General features: G+C 36.8%; 4 protein-coding genes across 6 annotated transcripts; 1 reads left to right on the forward strand and 3 right to left on the reverse strand.

Annotated features, from left to right (window-relative positions):
* On the forward strand, positions 1–1,547 carry LOC109580181 (integrin beta-1-like; the record flags this gene model as incomplete). Its single annotated transcript, XM_019993073.1, has 1 exon — positions 1–1,547. A coding segment is annotated over one exon (1,443 nt), but the record flags the coding sequence as incomplete, so codon positions are not given.
* On the reverse strand, positions 1,532–7,585 carry LOC105316713 (uncharacterized). Its single transcript, XM_019993126.1, has 19 exons — positions 6,770–7,585; positions 5,776–5,925; positions 5,530–5,610; positions 5,419–5,469; positions 5,099–5,140; positions 4,988–5,047; positions 4,885–4,931; positions 4,798–4,838; positions 4,676–4,744; positions 4,479–4,618; positions 4,323–4,413; positions 4,217–4,260; positions 3,971–4,045; positions 3,648–3,743; positions 3,444–3,581; positions 3,203–3,353; positions 2,263–3,149; positions 1,940–2,071; positions 1,532–1,885 (listed from the first exon to the last, which is right to left on the reverse strand). The coding sequence occupies exons 1-19, from the start codon at positions 7,403–7,405 to the stop codon at positions 1,673–1,675; spliced, it is 3,144 nt and encodes a 1,047-aa protein (XP_019848685.1). The 5' UTR covers positions 7,406–7,585; the 3' UTR covers positions 1,532–1,672.
* A 1,922-nt stretch (positions 7,586–9,507) lies between these two features.
* LOC100632737 (cyclic nucleotide-gated cation channel beta-1-like) lies at positions 9,508–16,189 on the reverse strand. 2 transcript variants are annotated; one of them, XM_011411780.2, is made up of 13 exons: positions 15,840–16,189; positions 15,070–15,228; positions 14,743–15,017; positions 14,536–14,679; positions 14,420–14,484; positions 14,090–14,360; positions 13,946–14,047; positions 11,486–11,543; positions 10,935–11,032; positions 10,587–10,670; positions 9,961–10,076; positions 9,728–9,874; positions 9,508–9,674 (listed from the first exon to the last, which is right to left on the reverse strand). In XM_011411780.2, exons 1-13 carry the CDS (start codon positions 16,159–16,161, stop codon positions 9,623–9,625), a joined length of 1,893 nt encoding a protein of 630 aa, XP_011410082.2. In that variant the 5' UTR covers positions 16,162–16,189; the 3' UTR covers positions 9,508–9,622. The 2 variants fall into 2 exon arrangements, 1 of the variants encoding a protein (XP_011410082.2); XR_002184119.1 differs by lacking the exons at positions 9,508–9,674; positions 9,728–9,874; positions 9,961–10,076 and adding an exon at positions 10,718–10,867 and having other exon boundaries at positions 10,585–10,670.
* A 50-nt stretch (positions 16,190–16,239) lies between these two features.
* LOC100636943 (mitochondrial pyruvate carrier 2-like) lies at positions 16,240–17,101 on the reverse strand. Of its 2 annotated transcripts, XM_019993128.1 has the most exons (6): positions 17,083–17,101; positions 16,916–17,018; positions 16,820–16,860; positions 16,664–16,748; positions 16,457–16,568; positions 16,240–16,405 (listed from the first exon to the last, which is right to left on the reverse strand). In XM_019993128.1, the coding sequence occupies exons 2-6, from the start codon at positions 16,953–16,955 to the stop codon at positions 16,366–16,368; spliced, it is 318 nt and encodes a 105-aa protein (XP_019848687.1). In that variant the 5' UTR covers positions 16,956–17,018; positions 17,083–17,101; the 3' UTR covers positions 16,240–16,365. The 2 variants fall into 2 exon arrangements, with proteins under 2 accessions (XP_019848687.1, XP_003384059.1); XM_003384011.3 differs by lacking the exon at positions 17,083–17,101 and having other exon boundaries at positions 16,916–17,053.
* Between the last annotated feature and the right edge of the window lie 2 nt (positions 17,102–17,103).

The following is a 17,103-nucleotide window of genomic DNA, read 5'->3' on the forward strand; positions in this document are numbered from 1 at the left end:
ATTGTACCAATATTTGCTGTAGCTGATAGTAGTTTCTTGGCTTATTATGGAAACGTTAGTAGCCTGTTTGATGGTTTCAGTTTAAGTCTCAGTGAGGACTCATCAAACTTACAAGAGGTTCTTAATGAAGCTTATTCTAATGTCGTATCAACAGCTCGACTGAACTTTGTCCTTCCGGATTATATATCTGTTAATATTCAAGCTAATTGCCCTCCAAACTCTACCTTCTTACCAGAAACAAACGAGTGCTCCAGCATTGGATCAGGTACGGCTGACTTCTTTATTTCCTTCACTTTGAACTCTTGCCCAGAAAAATACCGAAATGGGCAAACAGAAACAGTTACTGTCAACGTTCCTGGGTTTGGTTCTTTTGATGTTCAAATAGGTGGCCATTGTGCCTGTGAATGTGAAAACACAACAGTTCCTTCCAGTCTACTATGCAGCAACAATGGAGCATTCTCCTGTGGTCTCTGTGATTGCAATAGTGGCTGGAGCGGGCCCTCCTGTAACTGTTCAACAGCAATGTGTCCATTAGGTCCTAATAATCAAGTATGCAGTGGTGAGAGTAGGGGCCAGTGTGTTTGCGGTCAGTGTGTGTGTAAGCAGCCAACCAATAGTGTACCAGGAGTAACTACACCACGTATTGAAGGAAATACTTGTGAATGCAGTAACTATGAATGCGAGACTGACTCAAATGGTTTAGTATGCAGTGGGCATGGTACGTGTACTTGTTCTAATGGTACGTATACTTGTCAGTGTGATAGATCAACTGTTTCAGGTTTCTATTACAGTGGGGACTATTGTCAATGCTCGTATGATAATTGCATTGATAAGGCTTCAAATGCATCAGTCTTATGCAGTGGCAGAGGAGCCTGTGACCAGTGTCAAGGTAGCTGTAACTGTCAACCTGGTTTTATTGGTGAATATTGTAGCCTGTCATTTACTGGTAGGCCATTGTGTACTGCTAACGAAGAATGTGTCAAATGCTTTGCAAAAGCAGCCAAAGATGATAGTATTTCTTGTTCGCATTTATCATGTTCAGAATATTCCACGCTATCATCATCTCAAGACACTTCCACATACACCATACCTGATACCATTGATGACTCAACTAGTGATTGCTCCATTAGCACAGTAGAATGCAGTTATATCTACTATGTAGCTGTCTCTACCAACTCCAGTATAACAGTATATCAAGTGGAGCCTGAAGTTTGCCTTCCAATACCAATATGGGCCATTGCTGTCATAATAGTCATAAGTCTTATACTCATTGGTGCATTGATTCTGATTATAATCAAACTGATATTCGTGTACAGAGATCACCGTGAGTACAAGACCTTCCTCTACGAGGTTAACCAATCCAAGAGAATGCAACAAGAAAACCCAGTCTACCTCAACCCCATTACTGAGACTGTGAACCCAGTTCATGGTATAGTTACTTAATTATTATTAACATTACAATGCGACATGCTTTACACTGCTATGCTACATACATGTACATCATAGATTATTAATTTTTTGCATAATGAAATATTTTTTCGAATAAATTGATATGATGAGAATAATAATGCACATAACTGACAAAGGAGTAATAACAATAATAATCATAAGTATAATAATGAAGTACAAATCAATGGAGGATGATGAACTATAATGGTCATAATAAAAAAAATTACAATTTCTTGGAGAAAGCACTGAGACGCCTTTTATGACTCTCTTGCAATGGAAGTGAGTTCCATTTTGAGCTCTTGAGTTGTATCACAGACGTCAGTCCATTTTCCAATAGGAGACCCTGGTACTGTGGCAGACCAATTGATACTAAAAACCCTTCGACAGACTTGGTCTCGATGTCCGAGAATATCTTCCAGTCTTTCTTTAGAGCAATCTGTTAAAAATGACAATAATAATTACTAATAATTACTAAAGTGTCTTTTCTTACATGCCCTCTCTTAGCTTTAAGCAAAGAAGAGCGTCTGATCTTGTCAAGCATTTTCGCTATATCATCTTCCGAGTTTCCTACCTCTTCCGAGTACCTCGAGACCAACGCACTGGGTACACCATACTCACCTCTCTAAATAATTTTGAAAAATTCTGTTTATGACCTGATCTACTTACACCTTGGGTGTTTACAAGGTGACAATGAACAAAACTTATTGCAATCATTTTTTAAAAATTTTGTTTATTGCAACCTGTTTAGCGTATGATTATAATTAGCATGATACATTAGTGCTTCGTTTATAGTGGACTAATTGCATTACTTACCTGTGATGAGTATGGCTGAGACGTTATGTCGATCCCATCAGACAGTAATTTCTCTTCTAATGCAATCTGGAGCAAATTACCACTCAGAGATGGTGGCTTCTTTTTCTCCATCGTCTTAAATGTTTTTTGAAGTGATGCTATGTGGTGAGGACCTGTCTGGGCTTCTTTGTTACTATCAATCGGTACTTGGTTAATTGGAGAGGTAGAGCACTGTACGCTAGTTTGAGTGTTTTCAAAGTAATTTTTCAATGACTGTGGAGATGGATGGGGATTGCGATGTGAACGCAGAGTTGCATCAGCCGATAATTTATGAGTGAGTGCTAGTTTTTGAGGGCTCTTTGTAGGAGAATCTGCGTCAACACTCTTTCCACGATTGTCTGATGATATTGTCCTTTGGCTTCTAGGAAGTGGCTTAAGTATTGGCTTCCATGGGTCGTCATACTGGTTGACCTGAGGACTCTCTTTAGCAATCGTCCCTTGCTCTTCCTGCTGTAGCAAACTTGTGGCAGGGCTAGATGACAAACTGTCTTTCTTGAAAGCTGAAACTTGCTCCGTTTCCTTCCACTCGTGTTTATTAACATTTGATCCCATTAGTGCATTGCTGGAATGAACATCAATCTCAATAATGCTATCATCATTGTTTGTCGTTATAGCCTCAGGAGTAGAATGAATGACCTCAGTCGAGGTTGGGGACTCTGGCTTTAGCAATATCTGATGATGAGTGATGGGAGCTATGTATGGAGATTGCTCTGTTGAGGGCAGAGATGCATTTGAGGTCTTGGCAGAGTGTGGACGGTTCCTATTAGGTAGTTTAGGCGGTGAAAGTTTTGAAGCGTTGCTCTCGGGAAAATCAAATACCTCAGCGTATTCAGAATGAACAGTAGCAGCTAGTGTGTGTACAAGAGGATAGTGGTATGCATATAATGATTGCATTGCTTACCAGCAATGTCAGGCATGCTGGTTGAGTTGGTCAGACCTCTTTTCTCTTCGCTGGGAGTCTCAGCACTGTCTGCTGATGTACCGTGTCTTAATTTGCTCTTGTCCTTAACCTTGTCTTTCTTTTTGGGAAATAAACGTCGCAAAAGAGATTTCTACACAAAAATAAAGAATAAGCAAAATAGATAAATGTATATGTAAAGAGAATAAGCAAAATACATACATGTACATGTAAATACACAAACCTTCTTTTCGTCTTTTCCTTCTCCTCCATCAGTTTCCTCTTCTATGACTGTTTCTGTGACACCATCAGAGTTTTTAAAGCGCTGGAAACGAATAGGAGTATCACTTCCTTCTACGTACACCTCCAATACATTGGATAGCTAAATAAGACAACATTGTGCTCATTAACAAGTATGCATTGTGTACACATGTACATGTATATGTACCTCTAATTCTGATTTTGGATTTTTAGCAACCGTCAATCCTTTAACACGACTAGACACTTTATAACTACTCTGTGCACTATCATCATCAGCGGATGCCTATCAAAATGCATGACACTGTAAATTCATTCCAAAGTGATGCATAATGAATAATATTAACACTCTCGCGAAGCATTCCGTCAATAACAAATTGGGTAGTAGAGTTATTATAACACCAAGACAAAAAATGCATCCACACACAAATTATTGTCACGTGATAGTCACACTTAAGTGTATTCATAGCTTACACGTGAGGAGTAACAGATGGAGCGTGTATAATGACTAACCTCCTGTTGTTCTAATGTAAATTGTTGCGAGGGGTTGTACTCTAGTTTATCAATTGATTCATACGAGCCAATAATCTATACCAAAATAATAATAATAATAATAATAACCATAAATGATAATAAGAAGAATAAAAATAAGAATAACCAATTATTTTTAAATCAAAAATATACAAGTGAGAGAATAAAAAGTATTTTACAAGTTAATATAACTCATTTAAAAAATTTAAACCCTCTTCCCTTTTTTACTTTTTTAGTCCCTTCACTTCCAAGACTCTCTTCAAAAAGGAGAGCTATAAATGAATTAATAAAAGCATACACTCAATATGGCGGAGATTAATTATCACTGTCGTACCTGGATTAGAAGATATACTACGTGGGAGGTTACCCGTAAAAGGTGTGTCTGTTACTTGTAAAGATGAACGATGCTCCTTGAATAAATCAGGCTATATAGTAATAACAATAAAATAATAATAATAATAATGATAGATTTATATGATGTAAGACTAACATTTGTTAAGTCTTCGGCAGAAGTGCTCTTTCCAACTTGCTTTCGTACAAGCAGCTTTTCTGATTTACGAAACGGGCTTTTCTTTTGAGGAGACAACACTTTTGGGCTCTCCTCTGAAGAGGTTGAAGGGTTTGGCGAACCTTTAAAAGCAGCATGTACAAACATGAAAGCACTCTTGTTTATGGTAACGTGTTTACTTGAAGGAGGTAATGTTTTGTATGACCTTCTTTCAACAACAGAGTGTGATTCGTTTGACAACTTATAACCTGAAAACAAAACAAAGTCAAAATAGGATCACATGTGTGTACATATAGTGTACCTGGCTTTGAACTCACAGCTGGAGCTTTTGGCTCCTCTGGACTATAAATAATATATAAATTAATTAGTCTACCATAGCAATACTAACCTTTTTGTAATAATGACTGGCTGAACTTTAACAGTATCAAAAGGTTCCTACAGAAAGCAAAATGACATAGTAACAATATAAAAGAACATGATAATATACTCACAGCATAGTTACTAGATGCAGAGGGTGCAATGGTAAGCTGTGGAGGTGGTTGTGGCTGTTTCTAATTTTAAAATAATCATATTAAATAATAATAATAAGCAATCACTCTTACCGAAGGGGCAGGTTTGCTATTAATATTTGTATCACTTTTCACCTAATAATGATAATAGTGAAGTACTAGTAGAGCACAAAAATATTGTATGAGTACAACACAACCAAGTATCAATACAACATGTATTTACAACCTTATTAAATACAAATAATAATATATAAGTTGCACAACTACTGAGATATGTCCCAATATATGTCTCAATAAGCCTTCTTCTAAGAAAGCACTCATTATATAATTATTATTTGAACTGTTCGAGGGAAACTCCAATAAGGGAAACATTACAAGTAATAGCTTGTACTAGATAACTATAATTGTATTACTTTGACTTTGACGGGAGTCTTTATAGGTGTTGGACTAGCGTCAAACGGCTCCTTTAAAATATAATAATAACAATGACATCATTTTATTAGTATAAATACATGTATACTTACGCTGTAGTTGCTCTGATCAATCCCATTAAAGTTTGAAGCACTAGCAGTAGTAGTAGTAGATACAACAGGTGTGCTAGTTACCTGAAAGTAAACCAAAACGAACATTGAACTATCTCAAAATGTGGTTGTTGTTATTATTCACTCGGAAACGGTTTATTGAAACTTTGATGGTTTACAACTACTGTAAACATGCTAAAGGCTTTCATCACAAGCAGGAGATTATAAAGGGTATCTTAATATACTCACCGACTTTGGCAGAACAAATTCACTTTTCTCATTGATGGCATATCGCCACAAGTCCCTCACAGCATCATAGACATTCAATCCTTCAATGTGAAGCTCTTCAGCATAATTCTCAGCTAGTTCTATTAGCGTGACTTCATTTGCAACCCCTTCCTGTAACAGGTGGTAAATAAACATGACAAGAGCAACATCAGCACATAACAACTCCATCATGTTACAACAACTGGTCATGTACATGTACACTCCACCTCCAGTACAGATATTACATACAAACATGTACTGCTACACACGCAGAGGTCGTGTTTGGATATTGTGTATACTGCAACTATTTGTCTGTTCACAATGTCATTAGCTCAATTAAAGGGTACAGTGAATATGGCTAATTGATTTATCTGATATAATACAGACACCACATGATCACACACATTGCATGTACACTCTGCCAAAAAACAATCATGGCAGCCATGCGTGAATTCACTGCCTCTCATACCAAGAAATGACTCTATATCCCTCTTGTGTAAGGAAAAACTATAGCAACAAACAACAATGGCAAATATAAAGACACAACTGGTAGATTTTTGGAATATTATGGGTTATAATATTAAGAGTACATGCCATGCACGTATATGTACATTATTGCTTCTTGACTAATACTGTGAACGGGTCTTTATAATGAAAGCCCTCAGCCCTTTGATTTAACCATATGTACCCAACTGATCCTGACCACAGTCATGCAGGTGGGACACCAACAACAACACACACTCACACACGCTCACACACTATATGCTATAGTAATAATGATGTTCTTCATCTGTTACTGGAAGCATAATTACAATAGTTTGTTATGTTGCTCATTAGTCTGGTATCATGTTACTATGCCCTAATATCTACAGAATCTCCTTATGCGATACACACAAACAACACACTTATACGTAGACATTTGGTATAGTTCCTACTATATAGTGAGTAAACAGAGTGAGTGCGTGCAGTGGCTTACTTCAATGACGTATTTAGGATTGGATAACACGATGTGATCTCTAGATAACATCTCCCTTATGTGAACCTTCAGCTGAAGTTTAGTCATTAGTGTAGGTGGCATATTGGCTAATGTAGACACAGCAGCTCCTTCGTTTTTCGGTCTAGCAAACTGCGACGGGTTTAATTTAACAGTCCCTTTTGGCTGATGGGGTCTTGGTGGGGAGTCAATGCTGGGTTTCGGAGAGCGCGAAGGCTTTTTTTTCTTTGCTGGCTTAGTTGGGACAGGAGTATGAGACGAGGATTTGTCATCAAAGACAGCAGTGTATGTTTCTGTATCAGTAATGACTGGGAGCTTCTCGACATTGCTTGCTGGGTTCGATCTATTGGCTTTCCTGTTTTCTTTGATTGGTGGAGATGCAGTTGGGGACTCGCTGCCAACCGAGGACTGTTTGATGCAGTGCTTGGCGAGGACCATTGCTTGGTTGAGGAGTATCTCACGGTGCCTACTGATAGTAATGTTCATTCCATCGAGGTCCACGTCTTTTAAATTGGCACACAGCTTTTGCGTCTCGTAACCATTTTCAATGAAACTCTTGTGGTATTGCTCCAAGCCAAAGCCTTTGAGCCAGTCCTTTGTGCTACTCCAGGAAGACATGCCTGCTGCCTACCAGCTAAAATAAAGCTGATGCTTTTAAATGTTTAGATATCTTAGAGAGAGGCTAGATCACACACAGCGTTGAGAGAGAGAGAGAGAGAGATAGAAGCTTTCCCTAAGCAGTGGTACACACTTGCAAGTTATCCTGCAAAAGGCCCTCCCCTCCTCCTTTCAAAGAAGAAGATTGTGGGAAGGTGTGGCAATTTTAAAATTGTTAAAATTGAATTTTTAAAATAATAATTAATAATAATAATAAAATGCAACAAGAGCATAATTATCAGTAGATAAAGATAACAAAAAAATGATTGTAACCATTGTTAAGCTACATGTATAGACAGACAGTGATTAAACATGATGATAATTATAAAATTATATACACACACTTGAATCAGGTACTACACCAAGACATCACGTCTTGAATAGAAAATGAAAGAGAGAACGGATGGATTATTTTTAAACAGTTTATTCAAAAAACTAACATCAACTGATAGATGATTAGTCAACAGCTAATTTAGAATCTTATAAAAATTAGAAGGAAGAACAAGGGAAACGATATTGAAACTTTTTGGCAGATTTTATCACCAATCACGACAAAGTTGAAGAGCACCAAATATATACAAGTAAGATATTAAATAAGACTATTTTGCAAAAGCTTCATGCATGAATAGATTTGTATCAATTCACACAGATCTATTTATACAAATATAGAATAACATTATCATGACTATAATAGCCAAAAAGGTACATTGTACAAGGTAAAGAGTCACTCCTATGCAAACAAAAGTGCCGGATATAGCACAAGATACAGCCAGACAAGCAGACTACGTGTTTAATACTAGTTCATGTTATACTCCTCAATTCTGTCAACTTGGAGGGAAAATATTGGCATGCATATCAACACATCAAACTCATCGCTATGACTGTATACTTTAAGCTATAGACTATCACTACAAATATTATTATTCTTGGCAATAGATACATGATAACATCAGTGTTTGCATTCATGCTAACATCAAAAGGTTTGCTTTATATAGAATGATGATAGTTCCATTACTCTGTGCATGACGAGACTATTTTCTCTTTCTATTTTTTTTCTTTACATTTTTTTCAAAAATGACTAAACAGCTTATTTTTTATTATGTCTTTATGCTATGTAGAAAGTTTAAATAATTTTGACTAATTTTTTTAGTTATGGCCATTTTTTAAATGAGCCAATTTCTGAAAAACTCCCTTATAGCCCATAGTTTTTTCTAAAAAATGGCTCCAAAATTACTCCTAATTTTTATTACATTTCCTGATACATATTGATGTCCTTATGCTGTGTAGAAAGTTTGAGCTAATTCCGACTTAAATTTTTCAAGTTACATCCACTTTAAGAAATGCCAAAATTCTGAAAAAATCCCTGTACTATAGCCCATGGTTTTTTCTAAAAAATGGCCCCAAAATCATCCCTAATTTTTATTACATTTTCTGATACATATTGATGTCCTTATGCTATGTAGAAAGTTTGAGGTGATTCTGACTAAAAATTTTGAGTTATAGCCATTTTAAAAAATGTTTCATTTTCTGAAAAATACCCAAGGCTATAGCCCATGGTTTTTTCCAAAAAATGGCCCCAAAATCACCCCTAATTTTTATTACATTTTCTGATACATACTGATGTCCTTATGCTATGTAGAAAGTTTGAGGTGATTCCGACTAAACCTTTTCGAGTTATGGCCATTTTTTTAAATGTTCCATTTTCTGAAAAATACCCAAGGCTATAGCCCATGGTTTTTTCCAAAAAATGGCTCCAAAATCACCACTAATTTTTATTACATTTTCTAATACATATTGATGTCCTTATGCTATGTAGAAAGTTTGAGCTGATTCTGACTAAAACTTTTCAAGTTATGGCCATTTTTTTAATGTTCCATTTTCTGAAAAATACCCAAGGCTATAGCCCATGATTTTTTCCAAAAAATCACTCCAAAATTACCCTCAATTTTTATTACATTTTCAGATACATATTGATGAAACTAAATTGATTCTAATTTTTGAGTTGGTTCCAACTAAATTTTTCTGGGCTATGACTGTCTGAATAAACTAACTTTGACAATTGCTACATTCTCAAACTAAAATCAATCTACTTTAATAATTGACAAAATGATACTGATGCGATAAAAACTCCACCTCGTGTGACACATAAGTTTTTAGTCTGAATCGGTCTACTAAATGTTATTGTCGTAGAGAAGTTTTTGATCTTCTTTTGTCTTGCTGAAGCAGGAAACTATAGTAACAATAATGATGAAATAACAATACATGAGTAGTCTCATTGTTTACTTTGCCTTTTTCTTCAGTTTCTCTTTAGCAAACGGATAGTCAACCAGCGTCTCATTGAGATCTTTCTTGCTCAGTACAAATAGATTTGAATATCCTTTTGAGACAACATCAGCTGTCCTTCTGTTACCTCTACCAGTCGCTAAAAGACTAAATACAACAATAATTTAAATGCATCAATGCCCCTCAAAAAATTGTCCAAATGATTAGTATACGTGTAGCTATTTCAGTGGTACCTGATCTCCCCAAAGACGCTTCCAGGGCCTAACTCGACCAGCAACTGTCGGGGCTGGCCACCAAAGACTTGGACAACGCCTTTATTAACAATGTACATCTCTCGTCCAATCTCATCCTAATCATTAAAGATACACACACATACCATATGCACTAACACTAGAAAGCATTATTTTGATATTCACAGGTGTTACTAACATTTGCCATTATTGATACCCTGATGTGTCATACAAATATATTGAATGACCAGCTATCAGACAGGTGCAGAGATACATTAAGAAGTGATCATGGGACATTATTATTGTGCACTTATCATTGGCATAACTGTATATTCTATGCAACTAATAATAATTATTAGAAGAGTTGAATCATACGTGTACATGTACACGTATATACAATAAAATACCCAATTTGTAATATACCCTCACTCTCATTCAATATGCCCCTAACATTGAACTATGCAATTCAATAGTCAACAAGGCTATTAGTGTATAGAGTTACTTCAGGGAAACCATAATTATGAATTATGTGTATTTAGTTCCTGTTAGCTGTGGGTAGCATCCAAACAGCCTTTCTGACAGTATAACATGACAGCTATAAACCACTAATCACAGACTGTCAGGCTTACCTTCTTACATATATACTCTTTGGGCATCACAAGGAGCGGGTGCAGTTTGAGAACAAGCTCTCTCAGCAAATTTCTCTCAAAACCCTACAAAGGGCATAATCATTATAAACAAAGGACAATGAGTGGCCCACCCTTTGATAACAAAGGCTTATCCAAACAATAAGCATAGACAGGTCCATGGACATGCCAAACCATTAACCTGAATTGATACACAATGCCATAGAGTATTCATTTACTTAATGACACCTGGTATAAAGTCTATCGATCGACGATCGCAGGTGCTACACGTCCATTAACATGCAAATAATAATAATAATAATAATAATAATGATTGCGACGATTTATTACTTTGAAAATCTTGACTTTACTAAGAGTGCTAAAGTGAACGTTCATGGCAATATCAGACCTCATCTTCTTGGGCAATGACTCAAGGGCCTTATCCTCATCTATGAAAACAAATTATTACTGCTCTGTTGGCATAGGCTCCAAGCCCTATCAAAACTACATGTATGTACACACACAACATCAATAATGAGTACTCTACATGATTTATGCCTGGTGCTGTCAGTGAGGCATAGTAATAGTGGTGAATGAACTTGGCTCGTGGACTTGGAACAGTCCTTCACCACATTTGAGGCTCTGGTTACTCTTTTCAGGAATATTGACAAACTCATAGCCCTAGCCCATAGAGGCAAAAATAATATCTAATGGGGCCTTGATCTCATTAAAGCTGAAAATGAAAGATACACAACCATTATGCTTTTGGGGGATATTCAAAACAATATGTGATACTCTTCCCAGCACAAAGTCAACCACAGCTTTCACCACATAGTTTGATTTGCAAAAAGGGAATGTTAGTACTGCAAAACCTAGCCATAATTCACCCACAGTCAACTCACGGAGCATTCTCTGATGGGTGAATGTATAGTCGGACCAGTCCTTCACTTTTTTCTGTATCTATATATTAATGAGATTATCATAATGGTTTATTATACACGTATGTGCTTGTGTTGTGAAAATTGAATTATCAATTGTGCTACACCAATGTACTGTTATCACTTAGAGATGGGAACAGGAGTCAACATTTCAATACACTTGAACCGATAACTTGTCAATATATCAACCACGATTATGAAATCAAAACCATGTTTTTAAACCATCAGACAAGACGAAAGCAACGTATGCTGCCCTCTTGCTAATATCACTACTGATAGCCGTCCAAGAGTTAATGAACCTGGCAATAGACCAATACCACAAACACTCTGGCATAACATAAGATTGCTTAGTTGAAAACCACAAGGTAGACAAAGTACACAAAAACAGTTAGCTAAGCCTAACCCAAGTTGCCATAATGCTACAAACTCTTTCAACAAAGCAATTCATTTTTAAGTAAGCAAGTACTACGCCTCTTATTAATGACAAAGTGCATATGGAGATCCAATGAATTAGCTGAATTATGTTAGACATTCAAAGCTTCCTAGCTCACGTTATATAAACGTCAATTTGTGTCATTTTCATCGTAACTGTCACTATGGTTGGTTTCAGTAAAGGATTGACTTGTAAGAATTTTATTTACGAAAAAAATTTTTTGAACAATGCTCTATAGTACAAAAGAGATCAAACTAAAAATAATAATAATAATTATAATGGCAATATAATTAATCATAACTTTATATGAACAAAAGAATTATTGATAATAATAATGATGATGATGATGTAGAATGTGGAAAGGTTTATCACACAGATTAAACCATTGGCTATAATAGATGTAGGAAAATATAAGGCAGAAAAATCACATGAATGCATAATAATAATAATAATAATAATAATAATTAATAATCATAACACAAGATATCACCATTATCACGTTAACATTACAATGTTCATGGACAGTATGATAAGCTATAGACACTGCTGCATATCAATAATGCACTCAGAATGCTGTCAGAGGAACAAGACCAAGACGTGGGGCAACTACTTGGAGGATGTATCGGGCAACATCAGGATCATCTAAAATGGTTGACATTTGCTGGTGAATCTGTCTTGCTGCTAGCTGCTCCTTCTCTGGGCTGGAAAACCAAGAATGGGTCATACGAAGGACTTCATAACGATTCTGCTGGAAAACGCAAAACTTGTCAACAGTCAAGTCAAGACTGTGAAGCCTTCCCAGTGCCTCACCAAGCTGATGGACAACATCCCGATCCATTATTCCAACGGCTGACATCTCCTGGACAAACTTTGAAGCTCGGTTAATCGTCTCGCGTAATCGCCCAATGTTATTGGTCAGGCCTTCCTCTCTAGTATTATTGGGACGACTCTGCAGGTCAAGGAAATATTGACATGTAGCCTTAAGCTTGTAGTCCTCAACGTTGAGGAGCCTGGCATATCGTGGAATATTTTCATAGAATTTTATATGCTGAAGGAGATACTTCAAGTCATATCCTTCAGGGACCTCCTCTGGGCTGACTTTGACCCATATCTGTCCCTGGGCACGATCAAAGCGCTTTACCTGGAAAGAGATGGGGACACGGTAGCTGGAGTGAGCATACTGGACAACAGCACGTAATGCATCGGTCAGTGTTCCTAGACAGCGGCGTTCCAAGTCCACCTCTTGGACTGTAAGTGGATCGAGAGATGGCGAGCCTCCTCCTCCTGGGGCCGGAGTAGTCGGTGAGTCTTTGTGCATCAGAGGAAGGCTATGGTGAGCAGCGGTTACCGGAGGCTGCTGCTGCTGTTGCTGCGTAGAAGAACCAGAGTTACAGTTAGGCTCGTCAAGAAAAGCCAAGCTAGATGGAGGATGTGGCTGTTGTGCCGTTGGCGGTGGACTCGGTATAGATGGCGAGGGAGGAGATAGACGCAGGTCTTGGAAGCGATGCATCCAAAGGTGATCCATCTCTGCAGCTAAACAACCAGTTAAAGCCATCAGACTGTATGCTGTACGGTTCTCTATGAGCTATAACAGTAGAATCTATGCTTGGTTTAAGAGGTCCTCGCTGCCTCGTTTTATAGGAAGTCTATCAATTATAAAATTCCTGTGGCTAAAGTTGAGGTACACGTGGACCACTAAAAATAACTGACTGCTATGATTCATTGACTGAAGATGAAACAAGAAGATCTAATTTTCTCTCAGTAGCGCAAAAAAGCCTCTATATCATGTACGCATGAAAAGTCACTCATAATAATTATAGTTGAGAATTGCAAGGCTAAAATTCATTATCTCAGCCTATATATGCTGCATGCACGTGTTCAAGATCCATTGTCATCATCCACAAAGTATCACAACAATAGAGAGTAAATAATAGTATTATAATAGTAAATAGAATAGTATTGGGTGCATTATCATAGAAACAATAGCTTACTTCTGGAGGGATCTTATGCGACTGCATGAACTGCTTCATTTGATCTTGCTTTTGTCGGTAGAGTAACTTTTGCAAATTAGCAGCTTCTACGATATTTTTGATCTTGAGAAACGCATACCTGTTAAGCATCAATAATCAAAATACCTCGCTAATGACAATTGCAAAGATGAAAACACCAACAAGATGACCAAATGCTCCCAGAGCAAACTCCAAGTTATTGCCAGGGCTTCGCTCATTGAGATCATGTATGGTTGCAACAGACATTAAAGCCCAGTAAAAGCAGCGAATGTAACTTATTCCTTGGCCATCATAAACCCAAGAGTTAGTGCCAAATCCTTCCCTGGCAGAAACAACATAATAAATGCAGGCATAGATATGGACAGTGAGTAGCAGATACCCAGCCATTTTAGCTAATCTAAATGGTGATAGACTCGTTGTGATTTAAATGTTGATATACATGCATGTATCTTGTACCTAAAGGCATGAGGATACTTGATAGAACTTTCAAATAAATCATAAAACATGTATACGCGATGTATCTACAATAAAATGTATAAAAATATAATAATGCAATAAAAACAATGGCTTACTCTAATAAGTCGAGGCAACCGTAGCAATACATTGAAGCGTAGGAGAGGAACAATGTATAATATCTCAAGAGGGAGCAATGACAACACATCGACCCAAAAGTGCCACTTGGATACATAATGATGCCACAAATCTTTAACGTTAATCTGAATACATACATGCATTTACATAATCAGTTCACAGACTCAATGGTATATCGGGCACATTACTTTAACATCTTTTGCTTCAATACTTTCACTAGCTGCAACAAGATGAGACGAAATAAAAACAATATCCACGACATACATAGCGTCCATAATAACGTCCAGTACCATCCACATCAGTAGTAATCCTAAGTTGCTGATTTCAGGCGGACCTTTTAAAGAGCCTATCGAAGTGAAATTGGTACCCTGGACAAAAGGGAATGATGATCTTAGTGAGATGCTCATTAAATTATACGAATAAATGAGAAACATGAAAGCAAGCCACCAGAGATATACCGAGCCTATAAAGCATTAGCAATGATGAATTTAAAATAAATCATAGCCAACACAAACCATTGGGATCAACAGAATAGCCACAGGTACATTTACATTTCTTGAAAGTTCGCTTGATCCTTTGAGGAAATTTAAAGATTTTATAAATACCATGATATCTATCAGCATCGTCATCATTATCATAGTCATAAGTATAGAGTTGAGAGTGCTCACTGATACCTAGTCAAAACAACAAACAACATATAAAATTCCCAGCCGAGGGTATCATAATGCTTACATGTACATGTACATGTATGTACGTCAGGGTTTCCCACAAAGCGTGCTAAGTAAGCTAAACAGTATGAGCTTCATGAGCTGACAAGCAGCTAGTATACCGGTACATGGCATCTGGAGTAACTTTTAAAATTCATAAAAAATCCAAACTTGATCGGAATCAGCTCAAACTTGATATACAACATAAGTACATGTACATGTACATGTATCAGAGAAAAATATAAAAATGAAGAATTCTCTCATAACCATTTTTGACAAAATTTGGCCAAAGACCCTGTACTATAGTACAGAGACTTGGGCCCAATTTTGAAACAACTTTAAAAATTCATAAAAAAACCAATTTTGATCAGAATCAACTCAAACTTGATATACAAAATAAGTACATGCATATGTATCAGAAAAAAATATAAAAATGGGGAATTTTCTCTTTATGATTTTTGCTAAAATACCCTGTACTATAGTACAGAGACTTACAATCCCCTAATGAGTACTATGCCGAAATCCTAGTATGGGAAACCCTGTATATGTACATGTACATGCATGCTTTAAATACTAACTCGATACATCAGAGACAGTAGGCGTATTACATATAGGGCTGGTAGTTATTATATCAACATCCTCCTTTCTTTGTGTTCTAACTTGCTGTGCTTTTTGATGTAAAACGCTCTTTATATTCTTTGACACCTTCACTGGTACAAACACATCATCATCATCATCGCACAATAAATCTCGAACAATTTCATCAATGTTATCCTTAGAAGGAGGACTTGGCACAGAAACGGGATCCCACTGTACAGTGGTTGGCGTTTGTAGATTCGTCTCTAAATCAAGACTAGACAATGAATCAGAATAATCTTCACACTCCATCTCGGAAGACATTTTAACTGGGAAGAATGCTAATTATTCACAGAGTGTTATTTTGTGGTTGCTATAGCAATGAGACTCATACACCTCATAGTGAGTGACATTTGACATGAACAATGTATAATAATTATTATAATGACATCTATATCATTCTAATACAACATAGCACATTAATTTACTACAAATAAAACATAAAAACAGTCCACCCATTTCCTTTTCTCATTGAGATGGTGCAGCTGCATTTTGTCCTGAGCGATATCTAAAAAATCAAAATACTAAATGTTAATATTATTATCAAAATTAAGTTTACTTGTAGATTCGATACAGCTGATACAATCCAGTCCAAGCAACAAACATGTTGACACTCAAAAGATTGTAATTCTTTGGAATTATAACGACTGAGTATCGAGACCATATTATGCCTATAAATACAAGAGTACCCAACATTATGATACAGCCCAACACACTAAAATAAAGGGGTCGACCGGGTTGTCCTTAAAACTGATTAACTACTTACCAGTAGCTGCTAAAGCTGTAGACTGGTTCAGGCTAAGTTTTTCAGCAGGTCTATTGATATCAGCCAAGCCAGCAATTACAAGACCCTGAAGGAGATAATTTATTTATTCATAAGTACAGTCTAATGTTTGATAATACAAAACAGTGTGAACATTACCCATTTGAATGTTGGAGCCCAAAAGAAGATGGTCTTTGGGCCTACACAAAAAAAAGAGAAAACTCAATCTATTATGAGATATTGGGACAGGCTTACCGGCTGGGTGATTGATAAACCGCTGGATAGCAGTAGTCATCTCTTGGCAGGAACAAAATATGGAAAAAAAGAATAGCCAAGAGAAGTGACAGAGGAGCTCCAGCTATGTAAAAAATGGGCGTGGGACGTGCACTAAACTTAACTAATTAGCGATGGGCGTGGCTTACTAATAACGCCAATTCTCAGAA

This window comes from Amphimedon queenslandica, unplaced genomic scaffold (assembly GCF_000090795.2).
Source record: "Amphimedon queenslandica unplaced genomic scaffold, v1.1 AMPQUscaffold_13501, whole genome shotgun sequence".
NCBI classification, from domain to species: Eukaryota; Metazoa; Porifera; class Demospongiae; order Haplosclerida; family Niphatidae; genus Amphimedon; species Amphimedon queenslandica.